At 48.8% G+C, this 19,858-nt stretch overlaps 1 protein-coding gene and 1 long non-coding RNA gene across 2 annotated transcripts; one reads left to right on the top strand and one right to left on the bottom strand.

Annotated features, from left to right (window-relative positions):
• The first annotated feature begins 488 nt into the window (after window positions 1-488).
• Window positions 489-2,669, top strand: LOC112866100 (protein PIP-1-like). Its single transcript, XM_025929137.2, has 3 exons — window positions 489-543; window positions 1,216-1,329; window positions 1,892-2,669. The coding sequence occupies exons 1-3, from the start codon at window positions 489-491 to the stop codon at window positions 2,014-2,016; spliced, it is 294 nt and encodes a 97-aa protein (XP_025784922.1). The 3' UTR covers window positions 2,017-2,669.
• A 2,347-nt stretch (window positions 2,670-5,016) lies between these two features.
• On the bottom strand, window positions 5,017-12,577 carry LOC147576880 (uncharacterized). The gene is made up of 3 exons (XR_015241235.1): window positions 12,274-12,577; window positions 9,022-9,192; window positions 5,017-5,480 (listed from the first exon to the last, which is right to left on the bottom strand). It is a non-coding gene; the product is annotated as an uncharacterized LOC147576880 (long non-coding RNA).
• Window positions 12,578-19,858: the final 7,281 nt, after the last annotated feature.

The following is a 19,858-nucleotide window of genomic DNA, read 5'->3' as shown; positions in this document are numbered from 1 at the left end:
CCCAAATCTGCTTTTTCAGGTTTAGTGATTTATTTAGCACCAGTGCAGGCACGTATCCATCTCCGTGAAATCAGGAGATTCCCGAGTCTGTGCTCACACCGCATTCAGGGAAGTGGTCTCGAGTCCAGAAAATCCTGGCGTCACGTGCCCCACCCCTCCAGGTTCCTCAGCTCACCTGAATCTCAAGAATTCTTGGGCTGAGCAAGGCGGACACGATTCTCCCATTAAAAGCTGGGGGGGGGGGGGCATGTGACCAAAAGAAGCCGTGAAAGGACGTGGCTCCCCAGCGGGGCCAGTTGGAGGTGAGCGGAGACCCGGAGGCGGGCGGGGAGGCTGGGGCTCCCACCAGGCTCTCTGTTCACTCCAGGGTCTGTGGAAGCCCAGCCCTCAGCTCCCATTGGTGGCCGCTCCCCGCCGGGGGGCATAAAGCCAGATACTCAGGGGCTGACGCCAGTGGCTCTGTCCCTCCTTCTGTGGCCTGGTCTGAGATGGGTGCGCGCCTCCTGCTGCTGGGCCTCTCCTTGTTGCTGGGCTTCCTGCAAGGTGAGCCAGTGCAGGGCCTCTGGAAGGACCTTGGGCACTGGGGCTGGGTGCTCTGTGCGTTGGTGGGTCAGGGGGAGGTGAGGAGCAAGGCACCAGGGCCTAACCTTAACCTCAGAGGCGATCGTGGTCCTTACCTCCTCGCCCCACTGTTTTTCCTCCGTCTCTGCCTCCCCTCTCCGATGCTTCCTCCACTTTTGTCACTGCTTTTTCCTTTCTCCTTTCTCCCCTCTTCCCACTTTTACTTCATCTCCTTCCCACCTCAGTTCTCATCCGATACTCCCCAGTTCCTCAAGCTTTCTTGCCGAGAGCCCTACATTTGCGTAAAAGGGAGCAAAGAAGGTTCTTTGTGGGTGGCGAAGGCAGTGGGGGCCGTCCAGAAGGATTGGGAAGATCGGTGACGGGCCATATGAGGGGGGTTGGCAGAGCTGTGGTGTAGGACTTGACCTTCAGCACAGTCCGTCCCTGGGAGTAGAGGGGCATCCTGTCGTACTGGCCCGCTTGCCTCCTCCCAGGGGTGTGCCAAGCACCCAGAAGTCCCCTGCTCTCAGCCACCTCTTCAGGCCTGGGAACCAGCCCCGTCCAGGCTGCGTGTGGCCCAGAAGGTGTGCTCCCTGCTGATCTGCCAGGAGGCAGTGGTGGCCGAGGCTCATCATGCGGGTTTTGACTTTCCAGCTCTACCATGTCTCCAGTGCCCACGAGTCAACGCCAGTGGGGTTTGCGAGACTGGGGAAAGTGTCTGCGAGACTCAAGGCAGCCAGCGGTGCTTCCTGAGGAAGGTCTACGAAGGTAGGTGGGTCCTGAGAAGTCACCTGGGTGACCCTTGCCTGATCCTGTGGGAGCTGGCTCTCAGGAGCCCTGAGGGCAAAAGCAGAGAGTTTGGGAAGGAAGTTTTTCTTAAAAAGTTGGAAGGGGATTTCCTGGACCTGGTGCTGGACTGCCACTAGCCCTTGACAGGACCAGCAGACCTGTTAGGAGAAAAAGTGCTTGTTGAGGGGTCCCTGGGTCGTTGGGCCGTCCCCATGCTACTCAGGGGTGGGAGGGACTGGCTAAGAAAATTCCAGGGGAGCTTGTGTGTGGTAGTGCTTTTGGGAACTGGTGGCCTTAGTTCAGGCAAGGTAAGGGGTTGGAGCAAGATGGCCCACGAGGGGCTCACCTCTGTCTTTGCAGGGTGGCCAATGTCCCTTATTACCTGGCAGCCCGACTCCTTAGGACTATGTGCTGTTTCTCCTTATTCTCTGAATCCCCCATTCTTTCAACAAATGTTTATTGCTTTACCTCTTAAGTGGCAAACACTTTTGAACTTGGAAGTCACAAATCCGAGGTCCTCTTCTCTTGTCTTCCTCTCCAGATGACAGGCTCCTGTATGGATACCAGGGCTGTGGGGACCTGTGCCTCTCCATGTCTTTCTTCAGACAAAGTGTTCAAGTGGATTTTGTATGCTGCAATGACACCCCTTTCTGTAACAGATTTTAGAGACTTGGCCCTTTAGCCCTTTTCTCCCATTTAGCCCTTTTCTGTACTCCTGCAGCCTCAAAGGACGGGGCCATCCTTCCCCAGCACCGTTCAAGCCCCGAAGCCTGCTCCTACTAAGCTACGGGTGGTGACGTTTCCACAGCTTCACCCACCAGACCGATGCTTCCTGTTTCCCATCGCCCCTGCTGCTCTTTTTCTCAAATTCCTGTCTCCCCCCCCCTTTCTCTCTCTGTACCCACATCCCTCCTCGCTTCCCTTGTCATTGGCTGGCATATAACAAGCTCTCCCTCCTCCCCCTTTTCCTTCCTCTGACAAATATTTTCTGACGGCTAAGCCCGGGAGTTCGATGCTGATTAGAGAGCAGTGAATAAAACAGACCTGATCTCTGTCCTCAATCAATGTGCCTTCATTTTAGTGGCTCCTTTTCTGCCAGGTGACCAGGGTCACAATAGCTCCAGTATCTTGCCTCGTTCTTACTCACAGGACTTAAGGCTGGAAGGGACTCCTTCACCAGCCCCTCTGTCTCACACACACACACACACACACACACACACACACACACACACACTCTTTTTCTCTGTCTCCCTCAGTCTTCCCCCCTTTCCACTGTGTAGCTTTTTCTGAGTAAATCTTGCATCGTGGTGTTGCTTAGATTTTTGTTTTTATGTTTAAATTAAATGAGTAAATATTCAATTTAGGAAAAATATAAAATAGTGATCAGAATAGACAACCCCACCCTACCATGCAGAGACATACCTTGTTTTAGGGCTTATGGTATAACTCCTTAAGTTATCACATTTGCTTAAAATAAAGTGCCTTTTTTTCCTGCTGTGTTCAAGATTTGCTCTCTATCTTTGGTTTTAAGCAGTTTGATGTTTGTGGTGATGTTGTTTTCAGTGCTCATCTGTTACAGATTCTTTCAGCTTCTTTGGGTCTGTGTTTTGCTGCTTTTCATTATTTTTCGGAAATGGTGCCTATTATGTTTTTAAGTATATATTCCACCTCATTTTCTGTTTCTTCTCTGTCTGGGGAACTAATTGAGTATGTTAGAATGTTTGGTATTATCCTGCAGCTCTTGGATGCTGTGTGCTGGTTTATTATTGTTATTATTTATTACTTTATTATATCTCCTCATGTTTCAGTCTAATTTCTATTGCCCAATCTTCAAGTTCACTGATTTTTTCCTCCACTGTATTGAGTCTACCGATGAGCCCATGACAGAAATTCTTTACCTCTGATATTGTGTTATTTTATTTCTAGCATCTCCGTTTGACTCTTTCCTAGAGATTCCGTTTCTTCTTTCAAATCCTTCATCTGTTCATGCATCCTAACTTTTCTGTTCAATCTTTTTAACATATTATAGTTAATGTCCCTGATTAATAGTTCCAACAACAGGCCATTGCACAGTTCAGTTATGATAGTTACTTTATCTCTTAACAATGGGTTGGGTTTTGTTTTTTTTTTGTTTGCTTTTTTGTGTTTGTAATTTTTATTTTATTTATTTTTTTAATGTATTTATTTTTGAGAGAGACAGAGACAGAGACAGAGTGTGAGCAGGGGAGGGGCAGAGAGAGAGAGGGAGACACAGAATCCAAAGCAGGCTCCAGGCTCTAAGCTGTCAGCACAGAGCCTGATGCTGGTTTTGAACCCACAAACTGCGAGATCCTGACCTGAGCCGAAGTCGGACGCTTAACTGACTGACCCACCCAGGCACCCCTGTGTTTGTAATTTTTAAATCAAATGTTTGGCACTGGGGGTAGAATCGTAGAGCATGAGGTAAAATGGACATGCTTATTTTTATAATTTTTTAACTTTATTTATTTTGAGAGAGAGAGAGACAGAGAGAGAGTATGAGTGGGGGAGGAACAGAGAGAGAGAGAGACAATCCCAAGTAGGCTCAGTGCAGAGCCTAACACGGGGCTCGGTCTCACGAATCATGAGATCATGACCTGAGCCAAAATCAAGTCAGAGGCTTAACCAACTGAGCCACCCAGGCGCCCTGGTGCTTCTTTTTGAGTGAGACTGTCATTGTGAGGGGCTGAGGCAATCTAGTCGGACATTGTGACAGGTTACATTTTATTGTTGCTATTGTTGCTATTGTTACTTTCCATGTGCAGGAGGCTTCACACTCCTCCAGTGATGGAATGTTGTTTTCTTGTGTCAGGGAGGGTTTCTCTTTCTGTCCATGCCCTCTTCCCAGCTACTAGACATCCCTGTATTCCTGCACAACCAGGTCTCTCTCCAAGCTTATACTCTAATGTGGCGGAGGAAAACCAATTTTCCCTCTACCTATCTGGATTCTTGGCTAAGACTGCCCTGTAAGACAAGATTAAAGAAAAACAGAATTTAATAGCATGCTTGCCTCTTGTATACATGGGAGATTCCCAGGCAAACTGAGTGACTCTTCTCCAAACAGGCTCAAACCACCACCTTAAATACCATCCCCAGCGAAAGACAAAAGAAGACATTGCAGGGAGAGGGCGGCAGTTACCAGAAAAAGCATAATCAACAAGGGTAAGGTTGTTGTACAGATTTAAGTCGTTGCCTTGTCCACTGTAAGACTTTCTAGAGATTTTAGTCATCTTCTTCCTGGTACACAGAGGGAGACCCCCTTACAAATGGAAATTTCCCTTATGAATGTATGTACTCAATTTTCAGAGCTTTTCCTATGTCTGCTGTGTCTTAAAAATGACCAGCTTAAAACAACCCTTATTCCAAAGACACTTATTTTAGGGAGCCATATTCTGCTCCCCTTCAGTCCTCTGTCAGCATGATAATGCTGCTGCTTATCATTTGGTGCTGAATTTGTGGTTATGAGTCTCTGTTTTCCTGGTTCAACTGCAATCTGAGCCTGTCTGAGAATGCCTGGGCCACTTTCAGTATGCCTGCCCCTCCTTTCTGTGGATTTCTGCCTCGTTCTAGGGCTAGTCTTAGGAGATAGTTTTTGGCCTTCTCAAAGCAGCAAAGATTTAAGAAAAAAAAAATGTTTAATGTTTATTTTTGAGAGAAAGAGAGAGAGACAGAGTGTGAGTAGGGGAGGGGCAGAGAGCGAGGGAGACACAGAAGCTGAAACAGGCTCCAGGCTCTGAGCTGCCAGCACAGAGCCCGACGCGACGCGGGGCTCCAACTCATGAAACTCGAGATCGTGACCTGAGCGGAAGTCGGATGCTCCATCGACCAAGCCACCCGGACACCTCAGAAGTACAGATTTGTAAAAAATTGTTGTTTTACTTATCCTTATCCCAGCCACAATAGGACTTTGTGTCCTATGGTCAGGATTTTCTGCCCTTCTCCCAGAAATGTAAAGCATTTGCTTTAGAGGAAAAAAGGTCAAAGAAAGTAAGGGGGGCTGTGTGTCTTTTTTCAGCAGCTGCCGATCAGGTCTTGCAAGTCTGCAAGGCCTTGGGGTGGAGGGTGGGTCCGCCTTGCTTCTGATCTTTCTCATTAGCTCTGGGTAGAGATCTCTGGAATACAGGTTGTAAGCAAGTACAAAATACTATTAGGTCTGAGGCCCTCATTTCTTTCCTACTGACACTTGAGTCCTCACTTGGTTTTTAATGCTTGTTAAAAGCTTAGCTAGTCAATTCTTATGCCTTTTCTTTTCTTTCTTTCTTTCTTTCTTTCTTTCTTTCTTTCTTTCTTTCTGAGAGAGAGTGAGATCATGGGCTGGGAAGGGGCAGAGGGAGAGGGAGAGAGAATCTTAAGCAGGCTCCCTGCCCAGTGCAGAACTCGATCTCTGACTGTGAGATCATGACCTGAGCTGAAATCTAGAGTTGGATGCCCAACTGAGCCATCCAGGTGCCCTGCTTTTGTGTTTTACTCGGCTTTTATGGAGGCTACTTCTTTCCTCTGTGCTCTGCCACAGGTAAGCCAGTTTGTGTGTCTACTCACAGCTACCACGACTCCCCATTTAATCAGTCTGTTCTTAAAATTGGCCCTTAGAAAATGTGGGGGTTTTTTTTGAGGCTTTTTTAGGGGCCCCATTCTGGGTCCCTTCTTGTCTCTATAAGCAAATTGACAGAGAAGAACTATTTTACTCAAATCGTTCTTCTAGACTGCTTATATGATTTTTGGAGATCTCGAGCTCTGAGGCCAAAGTCAGCTCAGTCCTGAGAGATTCATTTCTTTGAAGTCTCACCCTGACTCTGTCTACAAAGGATCCAGTCCAGAGGACTCTCCCAGTTCATAATGTTTGCCTCCCTGGATTATGAGGGATTGAGAGCTGAACCTCTGGACATCAGAGCCTACTGCCTGTGCAGTGGTTCTTTTGAGAAAGAAAATAAACATTAACTACCGTCATAACACAAACTACAAAAGTTAAACCATAACAAAAATCTCACTGTGGGAATACAGGGAAAGACTGCCACAGTTTCCTGCTGGGTGAGTCAGGCCTGCAAACACAAGGTGGAAACCATACTCCCCTAGCATTTGTTATCTTGATGGTATGGAAGCCAAAAGCCAGTTGCCCCAAGATGTACCACTCCAGCATGCAGATTATTTTGAGCTGAAACAATCAAGGCCCAAAATACTCAGGAAGAAATTTTGACTTTCCTTCTAAATGCCTAAAAAGAATTTAGATAGAATACTTGTTCCAAGAAGAAAACTATCACCATAGATAACTACATTATAATATGAACTAGGAATAGTAGACAGGGAGGAATTTTAGAAAAGTCTGTTTGCTAAAATTCCTCTCTACCTCCCATTGTTTCTGTATGGTCCAGCAATAAATTTGCTAATAAATTTGCTAATAAAACATTCACTCTTTCTCAACTTCCTGTGAATTGTTTTCTTTCCCTTTGAAGTCCCAGACCCCCACTCCCTTCTCCTCAGTTCAGGATAACATAAATATGTCATTGTGCCTAACTATCCTTGAAATCTCATGTCTATGTGAACTCCCCATATGTACGTGAGTAAATTTGATTTTTTTCCTCTGTTAATCTGTCTCATGTCAACTTAATTTGTAGACCACCTATAAGAATCTTGAAGGGCATAGGAAAATTTTTCCTCCCCCACAGTGCATTTGGGGGAAGAGGCTCTGCAATGTGAAATATTTATGATTAGCAGAATGGGTGAGAAGTTCTGAAATAATGAGGAGACCAGCTAGCTACATGGCCGACGTATGTCGCTGACAGGAAGTGCAGGTGGCTGACGTGGGGACAGCTGCACAGGGTAGGTTCTCTCCCCAGGCTCACAGGGTCAGGATAACCTGAGATTACAAGTGAAGCTGGTAGACAGCAGGCTTTCCATCCGGGTCCCACACACACATCAGCATCTCCCGAAGACCAGCCAGCAGTGCTCCCGTGAGCTCCCGCCAGGCCTGGGTCTCTGCCCCGCCAGGGGCTCTGCCCGGCCCCTCTCCTCTCACTGGAGCATAGAGACAAGCCAGGGGTTCTGCCAGCGAGCAGAATCCTATAACCTGTTTTCCTTTTGTAGAACATTCACCTCTAGGACAAAAACTATTTTGTGCCAGGATACTTAGCTGGCCTGTGAAACTCTTTTTGTCTTTCCTCTCTTCCCTTCTCACATAGCTTCCACTTTCTTCTAAGAAGTTTCCAGTCCATTTTATGCCTGCCCTCAGGGAGGATTTTGGGGAAACACAAACCGAAGTAGTTTGAGAACACACTTCTCCGCTGGCTTCTCTGGAAGCCTGAAGCCCTTGGCAGGATTGCCCAGATGGAGGGGAGAGGTTGGATGCCTGGGGGTCTTTAGGAGAATGGGGTCACTTCTCTCACCTTGTTTCTGGCAGCGCCTGCAGGAGCGGGTGACCTCACAGGGGTATGGCTGGTGGTAACTCAGAAGGTGGCCCCTCATCCCCATGGATTTCAGATTCGCCAGGAACCAGTGAGGCCCCAGCATGAAACCAAAACGGACCGGGAGCATCAGCATGGGCAAATATTTCCCCTGTAAGTTCTGGCAAAAATTCATGAACTTCCAATGATGTGTCTCTTTAGACATTCTTCCCGGAGGAAATGAGAGGTGGGGTGAAGCCCCAAAATAACAGAGATGGAATTATTTACCATCCAGGCAGTTGGGTGGGTGTCAGATTAGAGATGACTTTAAGAGAGTGAGAAATGAAGTTTCTCTTGGACACGAGGTTATACTAACAACACGTCCATACTTATTATGCCTATACTTCTTGCCCTAGTAGACTTTCAGAGAGTCCTCAAAAATCACGTGTAAGTAAATTTATTTTCAATTCAGGTGAGTCTGAGCCCCCTCCTAGTTTCTTAGGTCTTATCATACCTCCCTTGAATGTTGGACAACTAAGGCCCTCACACAGTGCCATCCTATCCCTGGTCCTATATTTTCTGGTAAACAAGGCTGTGTGACTGGTGTGTGGGAAGGATGGGGACAGGGTAGGAACCTTCTCGGAACTTCCTGCACAACTCAGATTTTATGCCTAAGGAATTAAGGAGGTGTGATCACTCCGATGCCTCAGATCCTAGGGGCAGCCGGTGTGGCACAGGTCTCCTGGTCACAGCCTGGGTGCTGGTCCTGCCTCCCTTACACTCAGAGATGCGCCAAGACTGGACTCACTTGTAGTGCAGGCTACTGGGGGGATGGTCTTCTTCCCACACAGTCTATCAAAGGAAATACCATCCAAGCCCGCTGCTGCCCGAAGCCCCCACTGCTCTCTGGGATGTTGAGGCAACTGGAGCCCAGAGAAGGAGGGGCCAACAAGAAAGTGCCTATGGCTCTGAGTGTTTCCTAAGGAAGGAACAGTAATGTTCCAAGTAGCCAGTGATGTTGGTCCTAGTGTGCACCTGCTTGTAGAGGCAGCAGGATGCCCAGCTTCTGTTTATCCCCTCATGTTCCCTGTTCCTCCCAGATGCGGACAGGCTAGAAAGCAAGGGTTAGGGTGATGGTCCTTGTGGTCCTTGGTCTCTGTGTTCCTAGTCCTGCTACCTGGAACTCATGTTGATCTGGGAGAAGCCCGAACATAAATGTTCTTTTCCTGATCCTGAGGGAGACTGCAAAGACTGAGAAGGGCAGAGAGTATTGTACCTTGTGGCAAAGATACCTGTGCCGACCAGAGGACCCAGATGTAGGCCTCGTGGCTGCAGTTGTCCATGAAGGGTAGGTGGTCTTGGGGCAATGGGAGCAGGGTCCACGTTTTCAGTGGCAGAGGTTGGGAGATCCAAGCTGAGAAAGAGACGAGGCCAGTGGTGTCTAAGGCTGTAGAGAAATCACAGAAGAGTTGGGCCCTGCTGATGAAGTTAGTAGAACAGCCAAGAAGGGGACAACCCTTCCCTTGTCCTTAAGGGGTCAGGAGTCAGCAGAAAGTGGAAAGGAGAAAATTCCACCAATGCTACAGAAAAGTAACAGAATGGCTTCATGTGCTCTGGGAGGCTCCTCCTCACAGGGCCTCCTGAGGCCAGAGGGGTGGAGAGTCCCGGGGACAAAGAGCAGGAAGGGGACATGAATTTCCCCTTGGCTGAATCCGCCACTGCTGTGTCAGGGGGGACCTGAGGAGACTTCTGGGGAAGTCTCCACACCAGCCACGATCGGGGTGTTGGCTCAGGCTGCGGTGTGTGTGTATGTGGAGGGGGGGGGTGGGGGAGGCCAAACCCCAGGTGTGTCTGAGGGATTCGCCACTTGGGGCACTTCCAATGTTTATGTGACAAGTGAGCCGCATCCGGGACAAGAGCATTTTTGATAGGATCTGAAACTGTGGCCGGACAGAGCCCGTCAGGGCGCATATTCTCAGAGGCTGCGCTGCCCTGAGCTTCATGTGGCCGCAGAGGGCAGGGCGTTCAGGACACTGGGCGCCAACATTGTCGACCTGTCTCTCCCTAAGTCCCCAGGAGCATTTGTGACTGGCTGTTCCCTCCTTCTTGAAAACCCCTTCTGGGTATTGTACCTTCCCCTCTCCTCTCCTACCTATCTGTGCCTTTCAATCTCCCAAAGCAGAGAAAAATGACAAGGACAACAAATGTATGAGGAATTCTTAGAGATGTGCAAGGTCAACCCAGAGTGCATACCAACCCACAGCATTCCAGAAAAAAAAAAAAAAGATGAATAGGAAGAATTTAATAAGGAAATAAGAAATAACAAAAAATTTCCAAATAATCTGAAATGAGACATAAATCTTCAAATAGCAGGTGTCTAGCAAATGTCAAGGGCGAAAAACCCCACTGGACACATCATTGTGAAATTTAACAAGCATATTTTATTTTATTTTATTTTTTTAATATTTATTTAGTTTTGAGAGAAGGAGGGAGACAGAGGGTGAATGGGGGAGGGGCAGAGAGAGAGAGAGGAGACACAGAAGCTGAAGCAGACTCCAGGCTCTGAGCTGTCAGCACAGAGCCCAGTGAGAGGTTCGAACTCACGAACCATGAGAGCATGACCTGCCCAAGTCGGAAGCTTAACCAACTGAGCCACCCAGGCGCCTCGAAATTTAACAAGTATACAGAAAAGATACTACTCTTTACTAGAGAGAAGCGCAGATCAACTTCAAAAAAGTTTAACTGACATTTTGCTTGTTAGTAGAAGCACTGGATGCTGGAGACAATGGAATAATGCCTTACAATTCTCAAGGGGTCTCCCAGGTTTCAGATGACAGAGGACTATTCAATCTTCTCCAGCCATCATTTCCTTCCGTGACTCAGAGGTGGGGGGATTGGGTATAAAGAACCTGTCACAGTGCCCAGCAGTTGGTGTGTGTGAGTAGTTAGTAATAAGTATTAGTACCCTCACTCACCCTGTGCTTTGAGAATTCAGGGCTCAGCAGACACGCTCCCTGACCACCTTCAGCCCTGCCAGACCCCTGTCCTGCCTATGAGCACAACCAGCACCTATGGCGTGCTGTCCAGGTCTCCAAAGCTTTTGTTCTCTTTATGTGTCTAGATGTATTAGCATGTCCCTCGAGGATAAGAATCTGCGCCCAAAAGATCTACCCAGACTCGGAAGGCTGAGGGCTCAATAGCACTTGGTTAGGGTTGTTGTAGTGATAGAAAGAACCATCCCTGGGCTCCGGGTGAGCCCCCTCCCCACCTGTACAAACCCCACCCAGCAGCTGGACACCAACAGCACGAAGAAAAAAATAGGTAAATTGGACTTCATCAAAATTAAAGACTTTTTGCTTTCAAGGACACTCTCAAGAAGGTGTAAGCCAACGATGAGAGAAAATGTTTGCTAATTATATACCTGAGAAGAACCTAGTATTCAGAGTGCGTATACATATACATATATATACTATAAAATATTTTCATTACTTACTATAATAAACACGTAAAGAATACTTACTTCTGAACAATAAAAAAAAACCACTTCAAAATCAGGCAAAACATTTCTGAACGGGCGCTTCTCCAAAGAAGACACATAAATGCATAAAAGTCCAAATAAAAGATGCTGAGCAACGTGAGTCATCAGGGATTCGAGTCAATAACACAACGAGATAGCAAGTTTACACGTGCCACAGGGACTAAAATAAACAGATGGGCAATAACATATGTTGGTGAGAAGACAGAGAAATTGGGACCCTCGTTCATGGTTGGTGGGAACATAAAATGGTGCAGCCACAAGTTCAACAATGAATTACCACGTGACCGAGCAATTCGGGTCCCAGGCACATACCTGAGAGAGCTGACAAGCCTGTGCAAACTCCCGCACACAGGTATCCATGGCAGCACAATGCATAAAAGCCAAAGAGTAGGAAAAAACAAGATGGCTGTCAACCGAGGCATGACTAAGCAGAGTGTGCATATCCCTACAGTGGATACTAATCGGCAGTGCAAGGAAATGAGGTCCTGATACACGCGACCTCACGAACGAACCTTGGAAAGAGCTTGCTAAATGAAAGAAGCCAGATTCAAGGTGACAACATTGCCTGATGTCATGTACTGAAATGTCCAGAGGAGGCAGATCCATAGAAAAGGAAAGTGGATTAGTGGCGGCCAAGGCCTGGGTGTAGGTGGTCAAGGGCAGTGGCAGCTAATGGACACAGGATGTCTGTGGTGATGAAAATGTCCTGGGTTAGGTAGTGGCAATGGTTGCCCGGCTGAGAGAGCACACAGGAACCCATGGATCTGTACACAGTGAAAGAGTGAAGCATATGGTGCATTAATAATATCCCAGTGAAAAAGGAAGGAAGGGAGGGCGGAAGGAACTAAGGAAAGAAGGAAAGGAGGAAATAAAGACAGAGAAAGATGGGAGAAGCGGGGGAGAAAAGGAAGCCCAGGGTTTAAGTCCCACCAGAGGGAGGAGAGGAGGAGATCAGGCTGAGGGAAAGAAAGGGCATCATGAATGCAGGACCTGGACGGGCTCAGGAGGGGCTGTTGCCCTGTTTCCCGGCGAGTCAGGGGAGACCCTGTGCTGTCCGAACCAGGCGGTCCCGCTGTCTGTGCTCCTGACCACCTTCAAAACCAGAGCCTCTGCCCCCAGCCCTCTTCCACCCGGAGAACAGTGATGTCACTGACACTGAGGAGCACGGGTCACAAGGCAGAGAGCAGCTTAATGGTTCACTTCCCTGCTGCAGAGACGGAGAAGACATCACCAGGTCGGAACAGGGATGCGGGCTGGTCAAGGTGCAGCACGTCCGCGCCCAGCAGGACTCCTCCCAGCAGATGGTGGCATGGGAGAGGGTTGTGTGTCTGCTTTGCCAGCAGTCTTGTGCGTTCAAAACACCAACTCCCTGTCCCGAGTCACACTGCTTGTCAGAGACATCGCTTGTCACCTCCATTAACCCCGGGAGGGTGCCTACACGGGGTCCCCTGCACTGCCCTGCTTCCAGGTGGTTGGCAAACACCTGCACCTGCCCTACCAAGGTGATGTCACAGAGAGGACTGAGCCAGCTGGCCCCTTCCCTCCCCTTCCAGAAACATTCGCAGACATTCAGAAACCGGTACTGACCGGACTCCTGCACTAAACAGACCATGAACAATCATGTGACCAGTGTGCAGTGAAAATAAGATCCCTGCTGGCTCGGCACCAGGAGCCAGGTGGACCGGCGGCTTGCTCCCCGCTATCCCTTTCCCCGGGGAGGGCCCAGTTCTCACCGCGTTGGGGGCTCTCAAAGGATTGTAAGTTCCTTGCCCTTCACCTATTACCCAGCAAGCACATGGAGCTCCCGGCCCCTTCTCAGGCCTGGCTCTCAATCTCCTGCTGAAAGATGCATGAGGGAAGCAGGATGGGGGTGCCATTAGGGACTGGGGTTCTGGAGGGTTCCGGAGGGAAAGTGCCCGGGTCTAATCGCGGGGCTGCCATGCTTTAGCTGTGTGACCTTGGGCAAATTCCACAACCTCTCTGCCTCCAGGGTAACACGGGCATGAAACCCCCCACCCCCACCCCCGTGCGTCCTTAGGGAGTTCATATGAAACAGTGGCTGCCACCCGAGGTGCTCCTCACCAGTCACGGCCACCAGGTGGTGATGTCATGGGGAGTGTTTTTACCACTCCCCATGCCGATGCCAACTCTTGAGCTTAGCAAGTCTAAACAAGCAAATATGTAAATAAGTAAAGTGCAATGAGACAAAAATCTTTCAAATGATTTCTGCTTCTTCAAAACACAACAGAAACAAAAACAGAGAGAGGTGAGACAACACAGAAGATGGCTGTTGGGCCACCACTCTCCTGTTTGTGGCTGCCTGACTCACACCTGTCGTCCAGAGGCCTGTCCTGGGGTCTCATCTAGGGAGCCCTCAGGAGGTGTCCGTGTCTGCATGTCCCTTGAGGGTCAGCATCTCAGGCTCCTCGAGTGTGAGCTGAGATGATTGTGTCTGTGCTGCATCCTGATGGCATAGGTGACCGTCTTCCCTGGCCCCTCTCCGTCCTCACACATGGACCTCAGTGACCTGTGGATTCAGGTGGGGCAGGTGGAGGGGGTCTTACCTCCTCCCCCAGTCAGATCAGAGTGAGCAGGACTGCCCCCTGCAGGCAGCCTCTAGAAGTGCAGGCACCATTCAGCCTGGCCCTTGTCCAGCCACTGTGGGCCCTGGGCAGGCATCTCGGATCCCATCGTGGTTCAGAGACTTTCCTCCTTTCTGTGCGTGCAGAGTGCACACTGTGACTCGAAGGCACAACTCACGTGGATTTCCAGGGCGCCTGCAGGGCCTCCTTCCCCCTCTCCCGCAGACACCCACCAGTCCTGCCAGCTCTCCCTAGAGGGGTATGGTCTACTCAAAACCTTCCTCTCCAGGCCCTGGCTCTGTAGGTGCAAGGAAACCCCTGTTTCAGTGACTCTGTCCCCCAGCAGGTGCTGCTGGCTGGGATCAGTGTCCATGGAATTCTTTCTCTGTACTTTGAGCCCATTGGGAAACAGGGGCTCATCAGAGCACCTCTGCCCCTGGCCTGCTCTCTCCTCACCAGGAGGCCTCCAGGCCACGTGGAAATTCTGCGTCCACACGTGTGGGGGGGAGATGCACGTGACTGTCTCTCGTGGTCACTGTGGGTTCCAAGGTCTGCCTTTCCCTGGTCTTGTGACCTCACAACACCTCACCTCCCACAGCTTCCCTCGTGCCTGAGCCCTCCCCACCCCCACCAGGAAAGTAGACCCTTTTCTGAGTTTCACCCCCTGACCTTCAACGTAGTAGAGGGCATTTGTGCACACAGGGGGTTTTAAGGGTCTAGGATTTAACAGAAGAGTTGTACACAGCAAGGTGCAGCTCCCTGGGCACTCCTCTCGCCTCCTCCCTCCCCACTCTGTGCTCTTGAGCCCTGTAACCACAACCTGGCCAGAGGCTGGCTCCTAGGACGAGGAGGAACAGTTTCCTTCCCTTCCCCTCTGGCTCACCCTGGTCCTACCTCCCACATTTACCCACTCAGCCATCTCCCTACCAAAACAAAGGTCTCAGCTTTTAGGAATGGATACGATTGAAGGTGCCTTTTCTTCTTCCTCTTCAGCAGGGTCGTCAATCCCTCTAAAGACAGTGTTTTCAAAGTCAGTGTTTTCAGTGATACTGTTTGTGTCTGTTACATGATTGTGTTCATGTGATTAATCTGTAACACACGCCTCTGCCAGCGTCTCAGGTCTCCCCCAAAGGCGTTTGATCAGGAGACGGAAGCCTACTTGGAAGGCTGTCTGCGAACCTGAGGTACAATGTGTGTGAGGGCGGACAGGACAGGGTCTGATCGTTGTCACCGCGGGACGAGCCCAGAGCCCAGTTCTGACCGAATTTTTCTTAAGCTTCTCAGGCCACTGCTGCTGAAGCCAGGCTCTAAGCTGACACACAGGCAGCCCTGTCCGGCCCTATCTGTACTCCCCATCCATCTGTACTTTCAACATTAAGTATGGACTCTCTGACCTGCCCTCACAGGCTGGGCCAGACTTTGGTCTGCAGACACTGACGTGTGCGTGTTCCCACTCATCACAAGGGGGCGCCACCGACCGGCTCCTCCTGCCCTGATTTGGGAGGCTTGGTCTCAGCAGTGATCTCAGAGTCAGTATTTGCAAAGTGTGCATTTTGCTTCTCTTGACTGCAAAACTAAGCGGAAAATGGAAGCTACAAATGGTGGAACCAGATAAGAAATACAGTTTCTGTAACTCAGTGCCTGATTTGAAAGTGAACAGCAGCGACTTGGGCACAAGTAGCACCTGTGGCTTCCATTGGAGGCTCATGGGACCTCGTCCAGGGGCTTCATGAGCACTTGTGCAGATAATTGCACAGAAGGAATGGGACTGAGACACTGATCCCATTCCCTTGTGTCCAAGGGACGGCATTAAGAATTTGGTATTTCCAGTTATGTAGGAATAGACACCTGGTTATAACACGAAGCTACTTTTCACATTAGTTTTCACAGACATTTTCAGGATCCATTGTGCCTGGAGCCCGCCTGAGCTGGCAGGAGGATCTGCCCTGAGCTGAGCCCCTACCCTTTCAGACCACGTTTGCCAGGTTTTCGGTGGAAAACCCCCAGCCCTTAAGCCTGTCCCAAGACCCCAGGGGAACTGTCAGTGGCGGGGAGCGGTACCCGGACCACGTGGATGGGGCCCGTCTGCTGGTTTGGTCCTTTCCCAGTCCAGGCCCATGGGAATTGGGGGTGGTGCACACGGGCCGTCTCCCAGCCAGGGCCCAGTGCGTTCTCTGTTACTGCCTATAGATTCAGGTGCACCTGTCTGTCCCCGTTGGTGGAGATAAAGGCTCCCACTAATGGGGCTCTTGGAGGCCAAAGAGCCACGAAAATTGGTGGGCTTTGGGTGAGCACTTAGAGCTTCAGACCACTTGACACCAAACCCAAAGACTCCTGCGTTCGGATGAGCTGGTTGTGGCACCAGTCAGATTGGCAGGAGGGCACCGCCCCACCCCGACGTCTAGAGGACCTCCGTGCAGGGAGATGCATGTAAAACACACTCCACGACCCATCCTGCGGCACAGGCCTTGTAGGTGATGAGTTGGGTTCCAAGAAACCCAGAGGTTCCCTAAGTGGATGCTTAACTCTAAAGACTCACATGTTTCTTCTCCGGGCACACCTGCTTAATTTATGTCTCCAAACTGTAAGTCCTGTAAGTTATAAATATCTACCAAAATGACGCCATGTACTGTGGCCTGAGAACTCTTTTTGGGAGGCATCCCAGGAAGGGTCCCCAAAACGGTGCTCCCCACCCATTCAGGAAAAGATATAACCAGAGAGAAATGTGGGTTGAGCTGAATTTGTGGCTCAGCTTCCTGCCGAACTGCTGCTGGCCTTCAGGATAATGGCAACGGCCATAAGGAGGAACTTTAAATTAGATAAGAAAATGTAAGAGGAGCACTTGAAAGACGGGGATTCAAAGTAAACACACAGGATGGGATACCTATTTTCATTGGCACGCAAAAGCCCCCAAAAGGCCTCACTGGAAATTCCAAAATAGCTTCCATGAAAGAGTTTTTGCAAAACACCAATGAAATACACAGATGGTGGTTGTTGAAAACTACCCGCAACACTTCCTATTAGTTCTGCCTATAAACTACAGAGTAGCTCTGTGATCAGAAATTGTCCAGATTGCACAGCGTCAAAGAATTAAAAAAATGTTTTTGATGCCTCCTCCCTGAAACTACAATGGAACTATGTACCCAGAGGGACACAAAAACCTCAAAAACCTCTGCAACCTTCCTGAATGTATTTACTTAAAAAGATAACACACTTACAAGGTGGCTCAACCTAGGATAGCCTTTTAAGTGGCAACCCAATGCCTTGAGAAATTGGGAGTAACTGTCCTCATCTTGCAAATCTTTGCAACACTAGAATGCAGCTCTAGAGGTAAGCCAAAGTTCACCCGTGCATTTTTACCCATCCCCACACCTCCCCTATTTCCCCTCAAGGGCTTGTAACTTGCCTTCTTGCCTGGGCCTCTGAGATGTAAATGGTAGACAAACTTCAGGGTGGTGATTAAACCAGAAGTGGGAACTCCATTTGGAATGTGGGCTACTGGGAAATCCTAAGTGTATGGAGTCTGGAAGGTCTCTGTTTCCTCTGTCAGTATGGTCTATACACGCGCGTTGTGTATGTGTGGTGTTTTCTACCTCCGGATGGTATGGCCAAAATTCATTGTAAAAGATCTCTATGTAATTGCTGTAAAGAAAACCAAGCACACCCCTAAATTAAGTATTCATAGAACTTCTCAAAACAGTCGTAGGAGCTAACCCCATTACTTCTCAGGGTCATAGGCTCTGGGATCATCTTTGGCAAATAAAAGCAAGTTTCACTTTGGTTTCATTAAAAGAGGCAGACTTGTCTTCAGACTTTCCAGCATGAAGTATCCTGCAGAGACACCACTTCTGTTCTACCTGGTCAAATAGGCTCATGTTCTTCTCACAAATTTGTCAGTCAGAAAGACAGCTGGGAATGATGGCTCACTGTGTCTGATGTCGCGCGAAGTTGTCGTAAACATAAAAATTAAGAACCAGTAAACTAGGTAGGTAGAAATAGCATGAAAAGTTCTTCGGTGAAGTTTTAAAAACTTTCTCCACGTCTGAGAGAGCATTTCTGAGTGCCTGCTCTGTGCCAAACATGATCCTGAAGCTTAGAATATGTAATTAATGAAGCGAATGCACAATGGCCACCTGCTGTGTGACATCCATTTGTTTGGATGTCAACCCATGTCATGTCATTGGGTACTCAGCTCCAAGACGGACATTGGCTTCACCATTCTAAAGGTGAGGAACCTGACCAGAGAAGTGAATGTACTAACAAGATTTTATCATGCTACTAAGCAGCAATGCGTGAATTCACACTTAGATGTCCATGCCAACTATAGTCGGTTCTTTCTTCCACCCAATTTCCCCTTTCTCAGTCCACTTCGATGACCTCCCCTGGACTTGAAGGGATATGGCCATTTTGTATGTTGCCAGATAGTGCAAGAATGATGCACCTACTTGTGGAAAGGTTACTTAAAAAAAAAGTTTCTCCAAATCTTTTGGTAATCTTAAGCCTTAGGTGTTTCTAAGTTAAATTAAATGATGGTCAGTCATTAACTGTCTCAGGCAATTCAAACAAGATGCAGGACTAAAACGTTAATTACCATACAGCAGCTTGCTTTTACAAGGACACTAAGGAGACCTTGCTTTTACATCGACACTGTTAGTAAACAAGCTACAAACTCTGAAAAAGAAATTACCAGAAGAAAATATGTGCCCGTGATGTATCAGGAGCACTCTGCCTACAGGTGTGCAGGACAAACTGTGGCAGGGGTGAGGAGGGTGAGGAGGAGGCAGGGATGGAGTCAGGGAGACCAGACAGGAGGCTGCTGTGACCTTCCTTCCTTCCTTCCTTCCTTCCACCCTTCCTTCCTTCTTTCCGTCCTTCCTTCCTTCCTTCCTTCCTTCCTTCCTTCCTTCCTTCCTTCTCTTTCCTTCTTTTTCTTTCCTCCCTTTTTTCCTTTCATTTGTTTATCTGATAGACTTTGCTAAAATACAATCTTCCAAATTTCTATTAAATAATAAATTTCTATGATCATCTCTGAGCATACTAACAGTGCTGAAAGTCTCCTCCGTATTTCTGTTTATTTAAGCTATCTTTAAAAAAATTAAGTGTGTGTTTGAATAAAGGCAGAAACATCTTTCCTCTGTCATCTGAAACCCAGGAAGACCCGTGAGAACTGGAGGCATGTGGCACCGTTGTCTCTGGCGTCCAGCACTACTCCTAACAGAGACAACGTCAGTTCCATTTCTTCCTGCCATTTCTGCTTCTTTCTAGAAAGGCCTAGTACCTTCCTTATACTGTCATAGGTGCTGGAGTCTCACAAAGGTGGGTGCCGTGTGGTCTTCTGCTGATTTTCCTCCTTGACGCTTGCTAGACCCTTTCTACTAAAGATTTACGTCTCCCTTGAGGAAAATGAGAAAAATTTTTTCTTTGATAAATCCTTCCCATTTTTTTTTCTGGAATGCTGAATGGATGTTGGTGTTGCCCTATGGGTTGACTTGCACATGTGTAGGAATTCCTCATACAGGGGTGTCTGGGAGGCTCAGTCGGTTGAGCATCTGACTTCAGCTCAGGTCATGATCTCAAGGCCCGAGTTCAAGCCCCACGTTGGGCTCTGTGCTGACAGCTCAGAGCCTGGAGCCTGCTTCAGATTCTGTGTCTCCCTCTCTCTCTGCCCCTTCCCTGCTCACGCTCTGTCTCTCTCTGTCTCTCAAAACAAATAAACATTTAAAAAAGAGAGAGAGAGAGACAATACCTCCTACATTATTTTTGACTTTGTCACTTTTCTGGCCCAGGGGAGATGGAAGGCACAGATAGGTAGGAGAGGAGGGGGAGGGTACAATAGCCAGAAGGGGTTTTCAAGAACGGGGGAGTAGCCAGTCGCAAATGCTCCTGGGGACTTAGGGAGAGACGGGGGGACAACGTTGGCGCCCAGTGTCCTGAACGCCCTGCCCTCTGCGGCCACATGAAGCTCAGGGCAGCGCAGCCTCTGAGAATATGCG

Source organism: Puma concolor, chromosome D1 (assembly GCF_028749965.1).
Source record: "Puma concolor isolate L17-30 chromosome D1, mPumCon1.1.hap2, whole genome shotgun sequence".
In the NCBI taxonomy this organism is placed as follows: Eukaryota; Metazoa; Chordata; class Mammalia; order Carnivora; family Felidae; genus Puma; species Puma concolor.
Note: the sequence above shows the minus strand (reverse complement) of the source record. Positions and strands in the feature narration are given on the sequence as shown.

Excerpts from the sequence above, each read along its gene's own strand:
- LOC112866100 (XM_025929137.2), top strand. The coding sequence starts at position 489 with ATGGGTGCGCGCCTCCTGCTGCTGGGCCTCTCCTTGTTGCTGGGCTTC. Across the intron at positions 544-1,215 it reads GTTGCTGGGCTTCCTGCAAG|CTCTACCATGTCTCCAGTGC; the intron begins GTGAGCCAGTGC and ends TTGACTTTCCAG. Across the intron at positions 1,330-1,891 it reads CCTGAGGAAGGTCTACGAAG|ATGACAGGCTCCTGTATGGA; the intron begins GTAGGTGGGTCC and ends CTTCCTCTCCAG.